This window comes from Hippocampus comes, unplaced genomic scaffold (genome assembly GCF_001891065.2).
Source record: "Hippocampus comes isolate QL1 unplaced genomic scaffold, H_comes_QL1_v1.1 scaffold186, whole genome shotgun sequence".
Taxonomy (NCBI): Eukaryota; Metazoa; Chordata; class Actinopteri; order Syngnathiformes; family Syngnathidae; genus Hippocampus; species Hippocampus comes.
This window is the reverse complement of record NW_017806236.1, coordinates 1,486,787-1,508,748: the sequence shown is the minus strand read 5'-3', so window position 1 is coordinate 1,508,748 and position 21,962 is coordinate 1,486,787. Positions and strand designations below refer to the sequence as shown.

The window sequence follows — 21,962 nt, the reverse complement described above, 5'->3', positions numbered from 1 at the left end:
AGGAGAGGGAAAAATAGTGTGTTGTAATTCTCAATATTTTCTTGCTCTTCTAGGGACTGAGCCATTGTGATAACACTCATGTAAGGAATACCAATGACACAGTTCACAAGGAGCCATACAAATTCCACATATATTTGGGGTTCATGGTTCTTAAATTTGCTGTTTTTATCTTGCAGTAAGAGCCTCAACTTGCCTGTTTGTTTCCACTACACACATCAGTTAGACACACTTGCCCCTGTCTGGCCGTTTCAGTGCCCTATTTTGTCTTCATTGCAAACATAGATGGCACTAACTGCCTCAATGAGTCCCGGTAGCCCACACAGTCGGCACACCATCAGTGCTGCGGATATGAGTGCTAATAAAGTCTTTGCTTCCCACTGAGATGCTAAACACACACAAACCTTGGCTCATGGAATCCTTGGTAAGCGTAGTGCTGCAACAGAGTCCAGGTTATGCCGTTGTCTGTGGAGTAATGCAACAGGACACCCTCTCCTGCCTGGTCTGGAGCTGGGCAGGAGCTCAGGGTACTTCGGCTGCCGAGTCGGAGGGTGAACTGGAGGTATCTGTACAGATGAGAGCACACGCACATGCAACACTTGAAGGAAAAATTCACAAATAGTGACAAAGTCAAGTTGATAAATGGCAGGAAAGGAAAAAAGGTGTTGAAGATGGAGTGTGCTCAGGGAGGAGGAGGTTACAGAAACAGCAAGTCAGAGATTGTGTGGGGCATCGAAATGATGGATGAGATGATTAAATAAATGAGGACTTAAATTAAAGGAGCTATAGTGAAGGCAAATGGAAGAGTCTAAAGTGAGAAAGTTCACATGAGTGCACCCTCGGTTAGTGTGAATATTTATGTGAGGCTCAAGTTCCCATTTGAGCAGAGATAATAATCATGCAATGAGGTAATATTTACTATAATATCTAATCTTCACTCGAAAGCCAACAGAGCAATCCTTCACCTCTCTGTCCTTGGCTGATCTGGACTTTCATTAGCAGAGTTGATTGTTCTTTTAGCCAGCTGCTTACTCGGTGAGTCACAAAATTGGCATTAAAAACGGCCATCAGGTGGCACGCAAGAGAGCCGCAACAGGCATAATCAATCTAACACAGATGCCATTTCTGACTTCATCATGATCAAACGTTTTCTCTCATCCTCTCCTGCCAGCTCTCTCATCTGTAGTCCATCCTATAATCACAATCTTTCTCTCCATCCCCCACTGAGCACAATAAATATGACTGAAAGAGGGCGTGACGGGAGAGTGGATGCCGAATGGCTCGAGCATCTGTTGGATCAATCACAAGTGAAAACACCCGAGAAATTAGGTGTCCGATAGTGCTCGTGAAGTAGAATTGTTCCTCCTTGGAGGAGGCCTGCGCAATACTGAGAGCCGATTGATCAGTTACCTGGCCTGAGAGCTATCCAGCGGTGCAGTGACTAGGTGTCTCCTGCTGTCCCTGTTGAAGACCAACGCCTTGCCGCTTGCCAGAACCCCGCAGCCGAAGCTGACCTCCGCTCCGCGGAGGGAGGAGAAGCTGTGGTATGAGGAAAGGCGTGGGCTGGAGAAACCCTCGGACAGGAAGGCTGGGAAAGTCTGGGAGGCGAGCTCACAGGCTGGACCACTGAAACCTGGGTCACATCTGAGTAGAAACAAGTTCAATCAATGAAGACTAATTGATCAAGATAATACATTTATATAACTCTAAATGGTGATACAAAGCTTGATGTCGGTAATGGGATGCTACATTTTGTCGTCTAGACAGCAAGAAGGTCTTACTTGCAGCCTGTGCGGGAACAATGTCCTCTCCCAGAGCAGAAGCGCAGACAGGCTGGACCAATATAAACTGAAGAACACACATGGAAATTGAAAGGTGTTTTACGACACTCGTTTGTGTCGCAAGACATGAATGAATGTGTCTTGACTGTAGTCATTAAAGGAAATCGAAAAGCTTATCGTATGGTTATTTCACCACTCGTGGGAAACAATAAATAGTGCATTTAATTCTGACCGTTGTCAATGGCCCACATGTTTCCCAATCCGGTGCCAGACTGTTTCCAGCGAAAGCGTGTGGTCTCTGTCAGGGCAGCATTGGGCAGAGGGATAGAAATCCTCGTCCATCTGCCGAAATGAAAAACAAGGTTCGAGGTGACGCGTTTTCTCACTGTATGTGGAGTTTTCACTCTTTCAACTGGGTGGTGAGTCCTACCCGCTGTAGTTGTCAGAGGAGTAGATGGTGCTGTGAGGTAGGTGGGGTCCTGCACAAAGCTCCGGTAGACACTCAGTGTGGAGCAGAGACCAGGAACGACCATGATTTGTGGAAAACTCTAGACTGACACTGAAACAGTAGGAACCATATTTGTAGTTATGCCACGATGATTGACATATACTGTGTGTCTCCACAATATTCCATTTATGTCTCAATTTAACAACAATTAGATAATTTCTAACCAGGTAATTTTTTTTTTAATTGCAAATCACACTGAACATGCTGCTAAAGCGTGATTTATTAAACTAAAGAAACGGTTGGATCACTGGAGTCAACATCTTAAAAAAAAAGATACAAATGACTGCGGTTACATTTATTTCCATTTCCCTCCCTCAAGTGATATGCAAAAAAACAACTACTAAAGTACAGTCCAGCTGTATTTAACTTTTAAGTTCACTGCATTTGTATTTAATCTTTAAGAATTGTTTTTAACATTTATGTACGATACATTTGAAAGTTATTTATGTCCCATGTCTAAGCACATCTTAAACGTTTAAACTGCGCATAATGTTACGGTGGGTTTAAAAAAATCTCAAATATATTTGTAAGTAGTAAAACCTCTGCCTTATTTGTGATTAACACATCCCGTCATCCTAATTTGCAACTCTATTTTGATGTTGGACATAATGGTGTACTCTTTTTTTTTTTTTTTTAGTTTGCTTGGGGTTGAAACAGTAGGAACCATATTTGTAGTTATGCCACGATGATTGACATATACTGTGTGTCTCCACAATATTCCATTTATGTCTCAATTTAACAACAATTAGATAATTTCTAACCAGGTAATTTTTTTTTTAATTGCAAATCACACTGAACATGCTGCTAAAGCGTGATTTATTAAACTAAAGAAACGGTTGGATCACTGGAGTCAACATCTTAAAAAAAAAGATACAAATGACTGCGGTTACATTTATTTCCATTTCCCTCCCTCAAGTGATATGCAAAAAAACAACTACTAAAGTACAGTCCAGCTGTATTTAACTTTTAAGTTCACTGCATTTGTATTTAATCTTTAAGAATTGTTTTTAACATTTATGTACGATACATTTGAAAGTTATTTATGTCCCATGTCTAAGCACATCTTAAACGTTTAAACTGCGCATAATGTTACGGTGGGTTTAAAAAAATCTCAAATATATTTGTAAGTAGTAAAACCTCTGCCTTATTTGTGATTAACACATCCCGTCATCCTAATTTGCAACTCTATTTTGATGTTGGACATAATGGTGTACTCTTTTTTTTTTTTTTTTAGGTTGTACTTGGTGTAAAAACACTGTTTGAGCTTGTTTTCCAGATGGGCCCCACCTGTTGGCGGGCTGGTAGGAGCCGCAGCCGAGGTTGATGGAGAACTGAACAACGTGCGTGTGTGTGCCAGGCAGCACAGGCAGCAGCTGCATAAAGTCCACGGCCCACACATGGCGGTTGGCCCCCCCGTGCGAGTGCTGCTCCAGGCAGAACTGGGTGACTGGTGTTTGCAGCTCAGAGGGCAGCGCCACTGACACCACTGCAGGGGTCTAAGAGGGAAGACATGGAGGAAGCGATGAGGAGTAGAGGGTTACTAGAGGTGATTTGTAAATTATTTATTTTGGAATGTTGAGGATGACGACTATGGGGCCTGTAGAGAACCAACTTTTAAACATAGAAGACAATCATGATGTTGGTACTCAACAGGTAAAATTAGCTAAGGTTTCAACCCGATCCACCACTGCAAAGGTGTCAAACTCAAGGCCGAGAGGCCAAATCTGGCCATCCAAGAACATTTTATGAAGTCCACAAAAGCAAATAAAGTATTTGTACTTTATGTTCCTTGCTGATTTTTTTCTTTTCATTTCAGCAGAAAATTTGCCCCGAATTTGCAATTTTCATTCACTTTTAACAGATATTACAAGCAGTTTCTTCCATATAATACTGCTTTAATATAAACTGGGCAATACAGTAGTTTTTTACATAATTATCACTTTAATGTTAACAAAATAACTAATTGTAGGGGCAATTGTGTATTTGCACTAATGGGACAAGGTACTGTACTTATACAGTAAACGGTTTCACTGTCTTCGTGGCCCTCTGACGGAAACCATATCTATGATGTGTCTCGTGACCAAAATGAGTTTGACATCACAGTTTGACTTCGGGAAAATGGGAACATACATTAGCAGTAGATGTGACATAGGCACAACACACGGCGGTATACGCAACTAAACTTAAATTGCATTTTAAATGTAATTATCCCTGCTAAAATGTTATTCGAATTACATTTTGCAAGGATATCTACCCACCAGAAAAAAAACCTACAATATCAAGGTTGAAAAACCACCCCATGGTCAGACATTATAGTCGTTTTCAAATCTTATTTGTGGATGTATCTCACCCTGTATGAAGAATATGGAAGGGTATCGAGGACGACACGTTCCCTCCTGCCTTCTGACCTTCCAAAGAGAATTACATTGTGATCATGTGACTCCCCGGGATCACATTCACCACCACCTGAGGAAGAGAGCTACTTTCAGTCACATGTATGGAGCGTGACATGTAAAGCCCCATGACATAATCAATGCTTGTTTTTAGTACCCATCGAGAAGTGGAAGCGCAGGTTTCCATATGAGGTGCTGTCGATGTAGGGCGTGCACATTCTCCTCCGACCGTCCATCTCAAACACCAATGCCGAGCCCGACTCAATCTCGCCACACTGGGTCCCGTATACGGCTCCCTGTATGTCCCAGCTGAGGGAAACCAAACAAATGGCCGGTTAGGTGAGGATAGTTGAAAAGTAGGAAAATCTATGAAGCTTTGTTTGTCATGGATTGCAGCATATAAATCACCTGGAAGATAGCGTACAGTACATGCAGACATATTTGTGCACAGTAGAGGGAGGATCCTCATTAGAACTGACAGAAGTTAACTCAGTGTGTCAACCCTCTCCAGGGCGTCCTTATCCCTTTACGGATATGGAAGAAATTTCATGCGGGTCGGTGTGTGTGTTGTTGTCACAGTCACCATGTTGAGGTAAATAATAATGGTGGTGGGTATCATTACCATAAAAATTCTGCCTGCACAGCCGACACACAAGGCATCCCATGACACCTGACATCCCGTGACACCTGACGCTTGTGACAAGCCTGGCATGATGGCATGCAGCATGATGGTGGAAAGCCCCACTTAGTGTCATGCTTGCCTCAATGATGGCAAAAAAAAAAGTAAACCTCGATAATTGTTGTCCGCGAGTAACACATCTATCATCTCTTTTTTTCGCTATGCTCAATTAGCGAAGGGCCAATGGCAGTTGTCTACTGGACGGTGTTGTGTTAGTGTACGCACAACGCGTATCACTGTGAACAGATGGACTGCTGTCTGTGAAGCCGTCAGTGTCATGGCATGTACCTGCTTGTCATGCCACATGACTGCTACATTTTCACAAGGCATCCTTGTTCATCCATAATATCAAGTCGGCCTTTTTCTCCTGCACAGTATATCACCATCAGTTAAGACTCATCTTACTTTCCACCCATATTGATGTGGTGTTCATCAAACACAATGAGGTCTTAAGCTATGTACAGCTCAGCGTGCTTTTTGACTCATTGTACTTTTATCACAGTGAGCGACAAAAATTCCAAGCTAGAATAAAACCAGGAGGGCAGGAATGATCATCCGGCAGTGCTCCTCAGGTCCTAAAGATTACTTTTAAAGCTGTAAGGTGGTTTAGCTGTGTAAAATAATCTCTGATCATTGTATTTGTCATACAATTGCTTTTCAGAATTATATCGGATACTTTAATGGCTTTTTATCAAAACAGAACTTGCCATTTGCTGTCGCGGGATTTCCACTAAGCAGCAAAGTATGGATTCAAGTCAGTAAAGTTCCATTGTCAAAAGTTAAACAATATCAAAGTAACGATTCAAACTACTTGTTGGCTCTTCTGTTGAGTTACAAAGGCTGTCACACAATATATTTAATTTCAGTCGGTGGTGTGAATTAATGCATTGTGAAAAACACAAACCATAAAAAAAATACTGTGGGTAGCAATGAAAGCCACTAATGAAGTCACTTGTGTTTTCTAATAATGTGCAGGGCATTCCAACAAAATTGGCATCATTTGAAATATGAATATCTGAGTATCTACAAGTCCCTGCTAAGGGTTTCTGTCTTGTTGACTTTGCCAAATGTAAATGTTTTTTCAAACTGTTCATCTTCGAACTTTTAGGGCATCATTACCATGCTTTTCCTTACTACACGCCAAAGAGTTGTACGAGGAATCTGGTTTTTCATAGACTATGAAATCATGTCATGTTTTTTCTGGGACACTGTACACACTCAACATCAGCTGATAGTGGCGATTCCATATGATTAGCTTGACTTACTTTGAGGGTGGGCTCTCAAAATCCTCCTCCCAGTAACTTCTTCCCTCCTCACGGTGCAGGTCGATGTCTCTGCTGGAGGCAAAGTTGTGACCGACTGCCTCACCACCATGGAAATACAGAGAGTTGCCGTCTGACTGGCAAGCATGCTGTAAAACACAGTGTATTGTGCTCGATGATCATATATGAGAAAGTCATACATAGCCTTAGTTCATGTAAACATGTACCTTGACTGTCGCACCGGGAAAAAAGAGCCAGTTGGCCGTGTCTGGGGGATCGAGGTTGTCCTCCATCAGGGGAGTTTTATGAGCAGCGTTGAGCAGCAGCACATTGTCCAAGCCCCAGCAGGACTCGTAGCCTTCTGGTCCTTGAGGTGCTTCCTGAGACCAGCGGAGATGAACGTTCTCGGCCCTGGACCTCGGTGGCATTGGGAGAAGGTGGACGAAGGTGCTGCTGTTGGTAGGAGCTCTGGAGGCACACAGTGTCGAGGTTTTGATAGAGTTGTGTGGGGAGCCTACTTGAAAAAAAAAAGAGAGGAATTTTATGAAAAAGGAAGGGATTGCGAGAGACCTGATCTTCTCCAGTGTGATCCAGTCCGAGGTGTTGGCATTTCCATTGAGGCTGTATGATACGATGATGCTGGGGTCTGAGTAACTGAAACGACAGGAGCCGGAACCTGGGCAACACAAAGGACATACAATGACTTTTGAATTAATTCTGTGTCAAATGTACATTATTTTGAAGGTTATTTTACATCAGATGAACCAGACTAGCTGGAAAATGATCATTTTTTCCAAGAATGCACAAAGGCATAACTTGGTGCCTTTAAATTCCTTTGCCCATGTGGAAAATAATGTTGAATGGTGTCATTATGGGATTAAGTGACATGAGAATGGTGTTCAAGGATTGAATTGGGGTTTGGTGAAAGGAAATATTTCAAAAATTGATGGCATCTTGTATTTTCTTGTCTGATCGTTTTTGAAACACAAATAAGGATTATATATGATTGATCAGAATTTTTCAAAATTATAAAACACTTTTAGACCCTCCATTGAAATGGCTTTCCATCTTCCAGGGGTAAAATTCATCTTTAAAACCTTTATGTGAGACCACTGTGTGTTTGTAATGTGTTTGTGTGGATGCTTGCGGTCACGGTGGGTTCAAAGGTCATTAATGGAGGATGCCAGTGCCTGCATCCTCAACTGCAAGACCCCCCATGATGGTGTAGCATCCATGTTTTGTCAAACTACTGCACTGCTCCCTCCCCGCTTGGATACAACCAAGCATGAAGCAGCCACCACTTAACTGTACAGCTTTGGCTGTATAAACTCACATGCATGACAAAACAGAAGTAAATAAGACAATAAGAGAAAGAGGAAGAGGAAAATGGGAATGGTCCGTTCAGTTGCGCCTTCCCATGAGAACCTCCGGATGCATATAATGGTCATGAAAAATAGAACATCTCTAAAAACTCTACCATGGCCTTCTGGGTGCCTCGTGTAAAAGATTAATAAGCAATGCAGACCAGAGAGAGCGAGAGATGAGCAGAACTGTATTGTGTACAAGCTGGCGGAGTGACAGGCAAGCGCAAAAGATGTCTATTTCCTGGAGCTACACAGGTATTGTTCCAGATTGGATTAGATTGACGCATGCAGTATCTTCGGTGTTCGGACAATGTTAAAGGTTTTGCACATCAGCTTGTTCAATACTAAATGTGGTTTAATGTCATATTTTGTTAACGTGCATGAATGGGTTCTGTAAGAGGCAGAGAAGTGATGATCATATCGGTAATCATACGAAAGGCCCATGACTTGCTGGGGTCAAAGAAAATGCATTGAAGAATCATCTGAATTTGTGACACTGAAGTGGTGGTTCCGGAAGTGAGTTTTTTTTTTTTGTTTTTGTTTTTTTTTAAAAACAAGGGGCCCCAAATCCTTAGTTGCATTAATACTCACCCAGAGCAAACTGAAGGACGGATGCTGTGCTGGCGTTGAGAGAGACAGTTGTCTATCGGGCAAAGAGAAAGGGTGGTGAAGGACATTAGAGCATCACAGTCAAACTATAAATCTCTAAATTCAATTTTTTTTTTCCTTTAAACCACCAAAACATTGTTTCATCCATTCAATATTGCTTGTCCTAATTAGGTTTGTGGATGAATTGCGACCTATCCTAGCTGACGGTGGATGAGAGATGAAGTCAATTAAAAGGGCACATATAGACAATCATTCACACCTGCGAACGATGTATAGACTTCAATGAACCTAACATGCATGTCTTTAGAACGCGATCGATAGCCAGAGTATGCTGAGAAAACATGCAAACTCCGCGGAAAGCTGGAGCGGAAAAAAAAAAACAACAACGATGACAAACAACAAAAAAAGGGGTGCAAAGCTGTCCAAGAGTGTTCACAAATGGCACTTACCAACTCCCGCTCTCCAAGGGGCTCGCAGAAAGTGACTGCTCTGCCATGCATCAGGACCCCACACTGCTCGCCCAGCACACAGTTTGCACACTCAGACCTGCACAGCCATCATCAATAAGACAAGGCGATCAAGACAATGCATGAATTTGAGGATCGCAACAGGTCCGGCTACATACCAGATGGTTGGGTCCAACTCCCCTTGCAAGTTTGAATCAAAGTCATCACGCAGCACAGCATGGTTAGCATGGACCTCCACTACATGTGCACACACATACCATTAGCTCAATGTTAAACACTATTTGCACTTCCCTGTATGTTTGTAACCTTAAATACAAGAAAAGCCATATGCTGAAATGCAGACTCACACAGACTTGGTCTCAGTGGAGACTCTGTTGGAGCTGAAACAGACAGAAGAGTCAATATCAGAAACAAAACACATCAGAAATAAACATGAAAGTCTGTGGCAAATAGTACATTTCTTCCTTTAGAATGTTAAAATTGTTTTGTAACTGACTAACCTTGCAAAATGTTGCAGTTAGCACCGCCAACATGTATTTAGTATGAAAAATGCTTTTAATCTATGTAGTTTAAAATGTAATAGTCTTCAGATTAAATGCATGGAGTTCAACCAGTGGGGGGGCAGTCAATTATTTGTCAAGACTTGGGCTTTGGAGTAGACCATTAAATTATTCTGTTGCAGATGCCTATACATGCAAATGTTTAATAAAATCTCAACCACCTTGTATGCCGGTCAGCATTTGTAATGTGCATACATAATACTGCATTCAGTGTGCAACAGAGTTGTTCAGCAAAACCGAAGCTTTCAACAACACTACAACTCGCACTTGAGAAAAAAAAATGTCATAACTGGATCAAAACTGAAGAAAGATGGGCTGTTCAAACACTGTAACAAAATTTGAACCTGATCCAAATCAAACTGTGAGCGATGCTCCATGCGTGCAAAAATCCAGATGGATGACGGCTACGAACTACAGTATTCCCGGGTTTCCCACAGCGGGATACAACAAATGTACTGTACTTAAGATATATGTATTTAATATGTCGTTACGCTTCTACTTCAAGTTGCTCAACAATCGTTCTGGAAGTGCTTAATGCTGCATAATACTCCAGACAGGCAAATATGCTCTGTGTGTACAAGCAGTCACTAAGTGCATACATTTTTGTGGGCCTCATCGTCAATCATGTGGTGGCAGAACAAACTTTGGTGGTGTCCTGGCTGGCCGCAGCTGTGGTCTCCTGGCCGCTGATGTTAATTCCTTTCAGTCATGAAGGGCCGGGCAGCCATGATTAACGGTTCATTGCCAATTAACTGCTGTCCACCCCGGAGGCGTCAGCTTGCTTGAATGCAGCAATCTGTGGCCAAGGCCAAGCTAACATTCTAAAGCATCAGTCTCCTTCGGGATGTACCGCAGCAGAAAAGTATTAGGACTTAATGAATCAAATATGATGATTTAAAAACACCATCAAAACATACAGTCTGCCATTTTGCAAGGTCTTGAAGTTACAGAGCATATATGCGACCTTTGTGCTTCAAAGCTGAGGCAGTTGTAAATTATGGGACTGAAGAGGTCGTGTTTAGAATTCAGGATGGATTGGTGACGGGGTAATATAAGATTCGGAATTATTTTCTTTACTTTGCAATTGCCGAGCATGAAGAATCGTTGATTTGTGCTACTTAATTCAGTCGCCTGTAAGAGCATTAAATTATATGTAAGCACGGTTTTAGTAGGGCAGCATGGTGAACTTGTGGTTAGCATGTCTGCCTCTAAGGTTCCCTCAATGAATTACAGCTTTTCAGTGCCGGCAGCCCACACCGCTGTACCCATCCATGACACTCCTACTACTATGCTTGACTGTCGGCAAGACACACTTGTCTTTGTGCTCCTTGCCTGATTCCAACTACAACACAACTTACACCATCTGAACCAATGAGTTTATCTTTGTCTCATCAGACCACAGGACATGGTTCCAATAAACCATGTACTTGGCCTGCTTTCTGGTCCATCATCTTGATAAGAGGGCTCCTTCTCTTACAAGTCCAATTTGATTAGGTGTAGAGGTACATGTATATGGTCTGAGAAGCAACAGGGTGAGCCTCACCTCTTTCGCCTCTGCAGCAATGCTGGCATTACTCACACGTTTATTTTCCAAAGACTACTGGTTAGAATGCTGAGCATGTGCACTCAACTACGTTGGTCGACCATGGCAAGCTTCAGTCTGAGTGGAACTGTGTGAGAAGCCGTTGTGACCATCTCGTCTTGCAGCTCAATTTCAGGGTGATGGCAGTCTTCTTACTGGACATTTTGTCTGTACGCTGATCCATAACACATAACACTAGTTGTGTTTTGTGCAAATTAACCATCTTTATGTACTGTATATTCTTGAATGAGGGTGTGAGGGCCCAAAAAGTGAGATCTCTGTAAGTGTGACATCGCCTTTGACCTCTTGAACAATGCCACCCTTGAAACCAGTTGAGCTTCTTTGCGCGGCTCTGACATCAAGCCATCTTTCTCGAGACTGAAGAAAGGGATAATCTGCCTCCATAGTTTCAATCCAGGATGAGCCAATCCATCTGATAAAACACATGCACTGAGTGCAACTGAGGGATCCAAAGTTAAGTAACTATGCTACTTCAGTCAGTCATTCAAAACGGGTTATAATCGACTGAGTCCGAAATCAGTGCGACAAACGTGCCTTAGTATAGTGAGCGCTCGGCAAGTATTTTTGGTTTCGACAACATTGTCGTTTGCAATTCTGAATGCCAATTAGGAAAGGATTTATAGAATCACCCAGTAGTCCTAAGGTTTCATGCAGGGTGATTCAGTCGGTGCTGCTCTGGCATTCCTTTGCTGCTCAGCTTCACAGGGACAATGAAGCCCATGAAAAGCATATCAAAGGCCTCCCCGAGCACTTCTTGTTCTCCGCTTCTAATCCTTCAACGTCTCCTGATTCAAAACACACTCAAGGCAGCTATGTAGGATACCTGATGTGTGCAAGCCGTGCATTCTTTGTGCGACTTGTTTGCGCTCTTCCTAAAGTGTTATAACAAGGGGATAAATAGTTGTGTAAACAGTTTACAAAAGCGAGCAAAGAGAAATTCCCACAAATCCACCCACTCAAAGCCCTGTAACGCACATGCTATGTTTATACTCTGCTCTCTTCAACAACCCTTCCGAATTGCATTTGGTCTTGCTACTGAGTCCAACTGGCTGCAGAGAGGCAGAGAATCTTTTTCTTTTCTTTTTTTTGAGTGGGTAATCCTTTCCTTCTTGAAAAAAAAAAAGGACTCATTTACTGTTTTCGTTCTCTATGCTTCATCAAACTCTCTCTCGCTGTCTTATATCACGCAGAGCCACTTCACCCTCTGCGCTTCCGGACCAGACAGTGGTGCTCATTTCACTAGGATTAATCCCCTCTCACTTCCTTAAAGACTTCAATTACTGCGTCTTCTATTAGCAGCTCATCTCTGCTAATGCCTGTATCTTCCTAGCCAGGATTTATAATCGAGCACACACAGCGGCACGCACGCGCAATCCTGACTGCCTTGTTGGTTTTTTTGCTGATTTTCCCAAGCACCCATCAACAGGAAAATACAAAAAAAAAAAAAAAGTTGCACTAAAAGTGGAGCAGTGCTGATGAGTATTTTTGGGGGTTGAATGATTGTCATGAGCATAAGCTTTGGCAGACTTAGACATCTGCGCACAAATGGAACAGGGCACAAGTCATATTAAATCTTCTCCCCCTCTTCCACTTTCAGTCCGATCCTTTCTCTAATCTCCCCTCTCTCTTGGCTTTTTCTCGCCACTCCGTAAATGCCATCCGCCCTGCTCGCCCCCCTCCAGTTTGCTCTTTTTAACTTCGTCTGACTCACATCCTCGACAAGGTGAGCCGCGTTTGAAGTCGCACTAACTGGCGGTCGCAATTATGCTCTCCCCAGGACTCAGGATGCTGTTGTTTGAGCTTCAATGAATTACTGAGATGAGATGATCCTCCTGGGTCAGATTGTAGGCCACTTCACCCCGCACTGCAAAAAGGAGGGCCGCCGTTTGGATTTCAATTGGCATCATTACAATAATCATATAGGTGAGTGGAGGTAGGCAAGAAGCCACTAGAAGACACTAATACTTTCCCGTTCTATCCTTATTTTCCCCGGTGGGAGTTTTCAGTGCAGTTGGAAAAAGAGATTGTTTACTCCCCTTCAGCAGGTTGAGCGTACTTTGGACTGCTTGCATCAGATATTAAGAGGCTCACAGGACACCGGTAGCATGGCCGAGCGGTCTAAGGCGCTGGATTAAGGCTCCAGTCTCTTCGGGGGCGTGGGTTCGAATCCCACTGCTGCCAGCAGTGTTTTGTGAATTTCTCGCAGGATCAAGATACGTGTCAGTGGTTTCTCTATTTATGGGCAGACAGGGTGACTTTTTCAACTAAAAACCATTCACAACCACATTCCCATTTCAAAAGTTCGTGTTATCACAACTAATGCTGTGATACCACGACAGAGCGAAACAAGCTTTGGCCACGGTTACAAAATTTGCAGATTGCTTTTAGGAGGGGATATATTCAGGGATTATTTTTGCTACGAGAAAAATGAGTTTTCTCTGTCAAGAAGCTCAAGTAGTTGCAGCACCCTCTATTGCTGGAGTATCATATGCCAGTAAAGATCTCACAAGTGAGATAAAAATAGAACTGCATAACTTACACGGCTGCCCTCCTTGATGGGCATGAGGGTAAAAGTGTAAGGGTGGAAGTACAGGCGGATATGCAAAGGTTCCAGGTCACGAACGGCACAAGAAGGTATGCTAAATTAGCGGCGGACTTGCCGTTTTACATTTTAAGGTTTTATATTGGTGGCCTGCAACTTTGTTGTAATACTAGTTGCTGGACTTATGACTACTACTTTGTAGCGTAGGTTAGTTATAAACTATGGTGTTTATCTGATCAAAAAAACAAATCAAAAAGACAAATATAAACAGTTGTTGAATGAAACTCAGCTTTGGGAAGAAGAATGGGATCTAATCATGTTACCCACAATGCACTTCAACTGCTTTGGGCTGTCTTGCTCATTTTTTATCATTATTTTGTCACATGAAAACATTAAATTGACTTTGTTTTGACTCTTTGACTTGTCAAGTGGTTTCAGAGGACAAGACAGACTGATGTTCACTTACAAATAGTCTTTTACGAAAGCATTTTACTGGGACCCAATACAATTAGTGTCCTGGGTCAAGTGACAATATTTCGATTGCACATTTTTCAGGGGGAAATGGCTTTAGGATTTATTTTAGTGAATATCTCCCGGTTGTGTTCCTTATTAGTAGGTATAATGTTGATTCACGTTGTACAGTATATTTATATAATGTAATCTGATGATAGCTGGGCATATTTTTTTTCAGTGTGAGAATGTGAGTTCCAAGGAGCAACCCAAACTTGTAATTTGATCAAGAGCTGGGCAGGAAGATGGGCAAGTGGTATGCTTCACAATTCTGGCTGGGCATATTTTTTTTCAGTGTGAGAATGTGAGTGCCAAGGAGCAACCCAAACTTGTAATTTGATCAAGAACTGGGCAGGAAGATGGGCAAGTGGTGTGCTTCACAATTCTAAGGTTTGGCTTCCTTCACCATGAATTTTAGGGTAATTGAAAGTGCCTCCATGTGCCTGCAATTGGCTCACGACCAGTCTAGGGTGTACCCGCCTCTCAACGAAACTCACCCTATCGGCCCCACCGGACCTGCAACCCGAACGAGGACAAGTGTTGTGGAAAACGGATGCAATCATGTTGGCAACACCCGCCTCTCAACGAAACTCACCCTATCGGCCCCATCGGACCTGCAACCCTAACGAGGACAAGTGTTGTGGAAAACGGATGCAATCTGATGACATGTTGGCAATACATTTCAGTTGTCGGGAGGAAGCGAATTTGTAATTTTGATCCTGAGTGGAAAAAGTTTACCTTCTCATTTTTTTAAGGATTTCAGTCACAAATAGTGGACAGGGTTCATTTCAGCTTTGCTGAAGGTGAACACGCAGGGCGGGTAGGAGCGAGGTGACGAGAGATATGCGGCCCTCCATTACTTCTCTTTTGCGCCGCGTACAAGCGTCCCTCAGGGAGCAGTGGCCTCTATGAGTTATAAATCCCCGTGATAATCCATCTGGGTTGCGGTGTATTGGTCCGGGCTCATAAACACCAGATTTATTTCCCTACTGGAAATGAGGACCCCAAATGACGGCGGGCAGAACGCCGGGACCGCTGGCCTGCTGTCAGGAAGTGGAGCTGATGGACGGCCGGTTGGCTCCACAGGCACAAACACTTGAGCCCTCAGCCGAAAGCGCGGTCCTCCTCATCTCCTGCCATGGACTTCTCTCATCTGGATCAGTTTGTCGGAACTCAGTGGGGGTAAATTTCGCTTGAGTGGAGATGTACAGTATCATTTCAACTTACTACCTGGACACAAATTACAAGTTCCCTATTAGCTAAGGCTTTTTTGGTGCCATCTTTTGGAGCGCATAAAACCAAGAATATGTTTGTTTTTGAGGATAAACTCCACAGAAAAAAAGTGTCAGTATGTGAACTCATGAACAGCGGCTCACAAATAGGCTGGGGTTGACTCAAGCTTAAAATTCAGTCTTGAGAGCCAGGCATTCATATTGCACCAATAAAACATGAACGAAAACAAGAAGCCTGCTGTCAGGAAGTGGAGCTGATGGACGGCCGGTTGGCTCCACAGGCACAAACACTTGAGCCCTCAGCCGACAGCGCGGTCCTTCTCATCTCCTGCCATGGACTTCTCTCATCTGGATTAGTTTGTCGGAACTCAGTGGGGGTGAATTTAGCTTGAGTGGAGATGTACAGTATCATTTCAAATTACTACCTGGACACAAATTACAAGTTTTTAATTAGCTAAGGTTTTTTGGTGCCATGTTTTGGAGCGCATAAAAGCAAGAATATGTTTTTTTTGAGGATAAACTCCACAGAAAAAAAGTGTCAGTATGTGAACTCATGAACAGCGGCTCACAAATAGGCTGGGGTTGACTCAAGCTTAAAATTCAGTCTTGAGAGCCAGATATTCATATTGCACCAATAATACATGGACGAAAACAAGAAGGGCCCACCTGACTGTAGGAAAGTAGCACAAGCGGTTTTCAACACGATGAGGGCGTGAGCTTGAGCAAAGGTTTCAACACGATCTAAATGCTTCGTTGTGTGCCGATTTGATTTAAAAACATGAAGAGTTAACTCTACGACATGGCGCCCGTTGAAAACTTCATGCACTGTAAAGAAGGATTTTGGTGAATGAAAGAGAAGCTAAGATAAAAACGTGATACTCCTGGGATTGGAAAGTCCATCAGTAAGTTGCATCTTTGGCGAGAAAAGAGAATAAAGTCACTGTTTATAGTCTGAAACTCAATAAAGTAGATATTGTTGGCTGTTGACACATTATTTTACATAAGAACGTCATCCCTGCTCTCTATGCCCAGACGGTTTCAGCACCTAAACCTTCGCTTTCTCTTCAACTTTTCACCTGACGAATCTGAATATGTGTTTTTCAAACCATTGACGCATCTCCCTCCAACTTTTCTTTTCACTTTTCTTCCTCCCTCCTCCAAGGATCATCACCCTGCTTTACATCGCTTTCATTTCCGCTGTTCTTCAAAGCGTCAGTCTTAAGCATAAGAAGAGGCTCGGGCTGGCCTCATATTTCTTTTTTCGGAAATGATGATTCCACTTTGAATATTAATCTTGAGATTTCAAGTAAGTTTGGGCTCTGAGCGGCCCACATACTGGAGGAGCAGTTGAAAATATGATCCTGTCAGATGTGAGAGGTCATCACTAAAATGCCAGCACACTCGTGATTTGTGCAGATGTTGACTTTGTCATCTTTCCTGTCGAGAAAGCTGTCACCCCTGTGAGCGATCATTTCCAGCTCCGCATCCCTCCTTCATGGCCCCCACCCATTTATCAGTGTCACACTTGGATTAGTTGACTACAGATCATTATGGATACGTCACTGCTTGCTGCTCTGCTGCCACTTACGACATTTTCAGACCTTGAGGTTGAAATCCTTGCGGCTTGTCCGCTCCGACACAATCCACTTCCGTGTTGTTGGGGTAGACTTCCAATTCGTTCCAATTCAAAACTCATTTTCCCAATAAGAAACTGTGTAAAGTCACCCTGTCGCCATAATAAAGCATGAACATAAAACATGTTTTAAGTAACATTTCAGCATTCTCAAGTTTATCACTGCACATACTTGGTTTGCTTTCACGGGCCACATAAAGTGATGTGACGGGCCAGATTTGGCCTTGACTTTGACACCTGTGGTCTAAAGACTGAAATAAGGCAACCGTAGTGTTGTTTTAAATATCCAACATGTCATTGTCTTTGTTTTAGGTCCTGTTTTTGAAGAATTGCTCCCTATCTGCTGAACTGCTGCTTTTTGTGAAGCAAGTTGAGTTCACTGACACCAGGCTCGCAGGCCAAAGCAAAAAAATTGGCTGAACGACGTGTCTCCAAAAAATCGTAACCCTGGTCACTCCTATAGCATCGAATAGGAAGTTTTGTGAAGTTTTATTTGGCTTTAGAGATATGTTTTTCCAGGATTTTTTTTTTTTGGGGGGGGCCAGCATTCCTCCAAATTGTACAACTTTTAGGGCATTATAAAACAATCAGCGAGCAGATAGTGGCGAGGTGTTCGATCTCTCGTTCAAGGAGGTAACACGCATAAGATGGAGTACTTCAGTAGGCGTGTACTTGAGAGAATATCTTCATTCATTTCCCACCCCAACCTGTCTCCAAAAAGGCATGAAGAGTGAAATGACTGCACCTCTTAAATTTACACTGTGAGGAGGAGCCCGCGAGTAAGCAAAGGGCTTCTTCCCTGTAAACAAGCGATTATACTCACTCAGCATGCGGAATTGGACTGTGCTGTCTGTCAATTGCTACTTAAGGCTGTCACAGCAAGTGGATACCGTATAAGCGGTGTCTGCCATAAAGTAGAAATCTCTGACAGCAAGGGAGAACAAGGGAGAGGGTTAAAAAGCTAACTTGAGCATAAGCTGAAATTAAGCTGGCAATATAGCGCCTCTAGGATTCTTGAGCTTCAGCTGTGTCGCTGTAATGCTGTGCCACTGGAATGAAGAAGTGGAATCCTTATACCCTTTAACAATATGTACTCAAGAGGGGGAACAATATGACTGACTGGGAGAGCTGCTTTCACAAGACTCAAGGATGAAAATAAATGCACTTGTTATTTACACATTGTTTACACAGGATTTGATCTTTGGAGCGATTTCTCTGGATGGATTATACCTGTCCATGTCTGTATAGTTTGTTACATTGAAATAAAAAAAATTATATATGAATATTTCCAGATTTTATTTTGACATATCAGTGGAGTAGTAAATCAGCTTTTATTTTTTAAATTGTAAATGAACTGAATTATAGGCATTAACATCTCTATCTATCTATCTATACATATATATATGAGTACCATATTGGATAAAGTCGTAGTCCCACTGAATCCAAGAAAAATGAATCATTTCGCTTCAAAAATCATATTGGACCCCATATGCGTGTGTGTGTTAATACGTGTGTATAAATGTGTGTGTGTGTGTGTGGGGGGGGGGGCGGTACAGTGTGTACTCACCTCCCTGTTCACAGAGTTGCTGGGCCAGAGCATCCTTGAACAGGATCTGTCCTCGGTGTGTGGCTGTCGCTCTAAAATTTGGGAAAAGAAAAAAAAATTAGAAGAATGAATTGAATTTGAACAAAATTTGTAGTCACCTAGTATGTTTATAGTCATCAAGCATAAATTCCACAAAAGAGTAAATCATCCTTTCGTCAGTTTTTTTTCATTGTTGAAAACACAATTTTTTTAAAGTTTGACATTGCAACACAATTTCATATAAATGTGCTTTCATACATCCTTAATGATTACATCATTGCAATGTGTTTGTGGTGCTGAGGTAGAAATATGTGCAGAGGAGAAAACATTTTCTGGTGTCAGATTCCCAGCACTAAAAACATTTTCTGGTGTCAGATTCCCAGCACTAAAAACATTTTCTGGTGTCAGATTCCCAGCACTAAAAATATTTTCTGGTGTCAGATTCCCAGCACTACATTGCTGAATCGTTGCATGATCGAGAAAGCTGATTGTCCTGGACATATATGATATCCATATATGATGCATGTGTGGAATACAATAAGACTCCCCCCGGCATGCACATGAAGTGCATTATTTATATGAAGCTATAAAGATCTTTTTACATATATACGTTTTTCCGCACGAAAGCATCAAAAGTCATTAATAATTACAAGTCGCTTAAAAGTTTTTTCTGGTCTGCTTTGACGCCTCCTCTTCCACAACAATGAAACAAGAATGTCTTGGTACTGAATAATGGTTTGTATTCAGTTTATGAAAACAAACCTAGAAAGAATACATACCATTTACTTGTCAGCTGCTACAGTCTCCTACAAATACATTAACTCGTACAAACTGTAATCTTGTGTTGCATGTATTAATTTAACTCGTCGACTGAATGACACACATAGCGCCCAAGGATTGCAGCAGAAACATCTAAAAAAAAATATCCAACAGTTAAACCGTGAAGAAATGCGGGACTTGAACGGAAAGATAAGCTACAGCGGAAAAGAAAAACACATGCCAACTGAGATAATCTGATTGTTTGAAAAACAGTGAGTCAATGGTTATTGAAAATGTTAGAGATTGTAAAATGTTTGTGACATACAGTAGGAACATTGAATGCCAAAAGTTAAACCACTCGAATTGTGTAACTTCTGGAATGTGTCACAATTGATGTGAAGTGCCGTCCATTTATTTGCAGAAATCAAACAGGTAATTTGGTAGACTCATGAAGTCCTGCTCCAACCTGAGAAAATAGTGCAAATGAGCAGCATTTAAAAAGCAGCGCTTTTGCTTTTTTTTTTGTGTCAATGAAAAAAATTCTAGTTCTGCTCAGTTATCCATCTGAGATCAACAAAGCATTTGAGTCTTATAATTATGTAGCTTTAAGAATTATTATGATGACTTTCCTTGATTGCAACCTCCAGTGGCAGCTGTTTCATGGTTTGGGCTGCAACATGTCTTTTTTTTTTTTTTTTTTTTTGCAGGGGCATGGGAGAAAAATGGCCCGTTTGTGGTTACGAAGCAATGAAACAGTCACGCATCATCGATATCCAGCTAAACTTAGTTAATGCTCATTTTTCACCGTCCTTTTATGTTCTGCGTGGAATTTTGCAACATGTACGACTACCCCAGCGTGCAGACCTTTTATGGCTACGTTTGTCTTGGCTCATGAATAATGAATACAGCCCTCATTATTTAGTAATAGCTCTTGTGCTGGTGCAGAGCTGGGGGGAGGAGGCGGGGGAGAACATACTTAATTATAGTCATATTTCAGAATTGGTTGAGAACTAATTTGAGTTCGGTATCTATGAATAAAAGATGATGCATTTCCGACAGTAGGTTGCAATGTACAAAGTAGGAACAAGCCTCTTAAAAATTTACTAAACACGGGTTCAGTCACTGTGAAAGCACTACACTAAACTGTGTGTGTGTGTGTGTGTGTGTGTGTGTGTGTGTGTGTGTGTGTGTGTGTGTGTGTGTGTGTGTGTGTGTGTACAAATACTCGAGTCATCAAGTAAATACCAATTGTCAGAAGCTCATGCTAATCTGTGCACCCAACAAAATTCAATGCAGCTCTGCCTACCTTGCACAAGACCAACACTGGCTAGTTTAAACATACTCAACCGTATTTATTAGATTTAGATTAATTGGACTGTAATAGGGAATTTATTTCATGTGTTTCATTAAAATAAAGCGATTCCGAGTGGGAGTACATTTAGTCGCCAAATGGGTGTGATTGTTTCAGTGTGACACTGGTGTCTGCCCTGCAATCACACTTCACCGTCTTGGGTGTGTGTCCCTCATTACACACCACACACACACACACACACACACACTCACACACACACACACACACACACACTCACACACACACACACACACACACACTCACACACACACACACACACACACACTCACACACACACACACACACACACACTCACACACACACACACACACACACACTCACACACACACACACACACACACACTCACACACACACACACACACACACACTCACACACACACACACACACACACACTCACACACACACACACACACACACACTCACACACACACACACACACACACACTCACACACACACACACACACACACACTCACACACACACACACACACACACACTCACACACACACACACACACACACACTCACACACACACACACACACACACACTCACACACACACACACACACACACACTCACACACACACACACACACACACACTCACACACACACACACACACACACACTCACACACACACACACACACACACACTCACACACACACACACACACACACACTCACACACACACACACACACACACACTCACACACACACACACACACACACACTCACACACACACACACACACACACACTCACACACACACACACACACACACACTCACACACACACACACACACACACACTCACACACACACACACACACACACACTCACACACACACACACACACACACACTCACACACACACACACACACACACACTCACACACACACACACACACACACACTCACACACACACACACACACACACACTCACACACACACACACACACACACACTCACACACACACACACACACACACACTCACACACACACACACACACACACACTCACACACACACACACACACACACACTCACACACACACACACACACACACACTCACACACACACACACACACACACACTCACACACA

At 42.5% G+C, this 21,962-nt stretch overlaps 1 protein-coding gene and 1 non-coding gene across 5 annotated transcripts in view; one reads left to right on the top strand and one right to left on the bottom strand.

Moving 5' to 3' along the window:
* reln (reelin) overlaps positions 1-21,962 on the bottom strand; it is an 88,557-nt gene that overhangs the window by 24,655 nt on the left and 41,940 nt on the right. For all 4 annotated transcript variants that reach the window (XM_019857219.1, XM_019857221.1, XM_019857220.1 and 1 more), the window contains exons 4-19: positions 18,708-18,778; positions 9,408-9,440; positions 9,219-9,297; positions 9,043-9,139; positions 8,576-8,627; positions 7,191-7,296; positions 6,848-7,088; positions 6,624-6,769; positions 4,837-4,988; positions 4,637-4,752; positions 3,574-3,782; positions 2,209-2,337; positions 2,011-2,120; positions 1,779-1,845; positions 1,408-1,641; positions 402-563 (exon numbers count right to left, since the gene is read on the bottom strand). In XM_019857219.1, coding sequence (XP_019712778.1) covers positions 402-563; positions 1,408-1,641; positions 1,779-1,845; positions 2,011-2,120; positions 2,209-2,337; positions 3,574-3,782; positions 4,637-4,752; positions 4,837-4,988; positions 6,624-6,769; positions 6,848-7,088; positions 7,191-7,296; positions 8,576-8,627; positions 9,043-9,139; positions 9,219-9,297; positions 9,408-9,440; positions 18,708-18,778 — 2,004 coding nt within the window. The remainder of the gene's footprint in view (positions 1-401; positions 564-1,407; positions 1,642-1,778; positions 1,846-2,010; positions 2,121-2,208; positions 2,338-3,573; positions 3,783-4,636; positions 4,753-4,836; positions 4,989-6,623; positions 6,770-6,847; positions 7,089-7,190; positions 7,297-8,575; positions 8,628-9,042; positions 9,140-9,218; positions 9,298-9,407; positions 9,441-18,707; positions 18,779-21,962) is intronic.
* trnal-aag (transfer RNA leucine (anticodon AAG)) lies at positions 13,323-13,404 on the top strand. Its single transcript has one exon. It is a non-coding gene; the product is annotated as a tRNA-Leu (tRNA).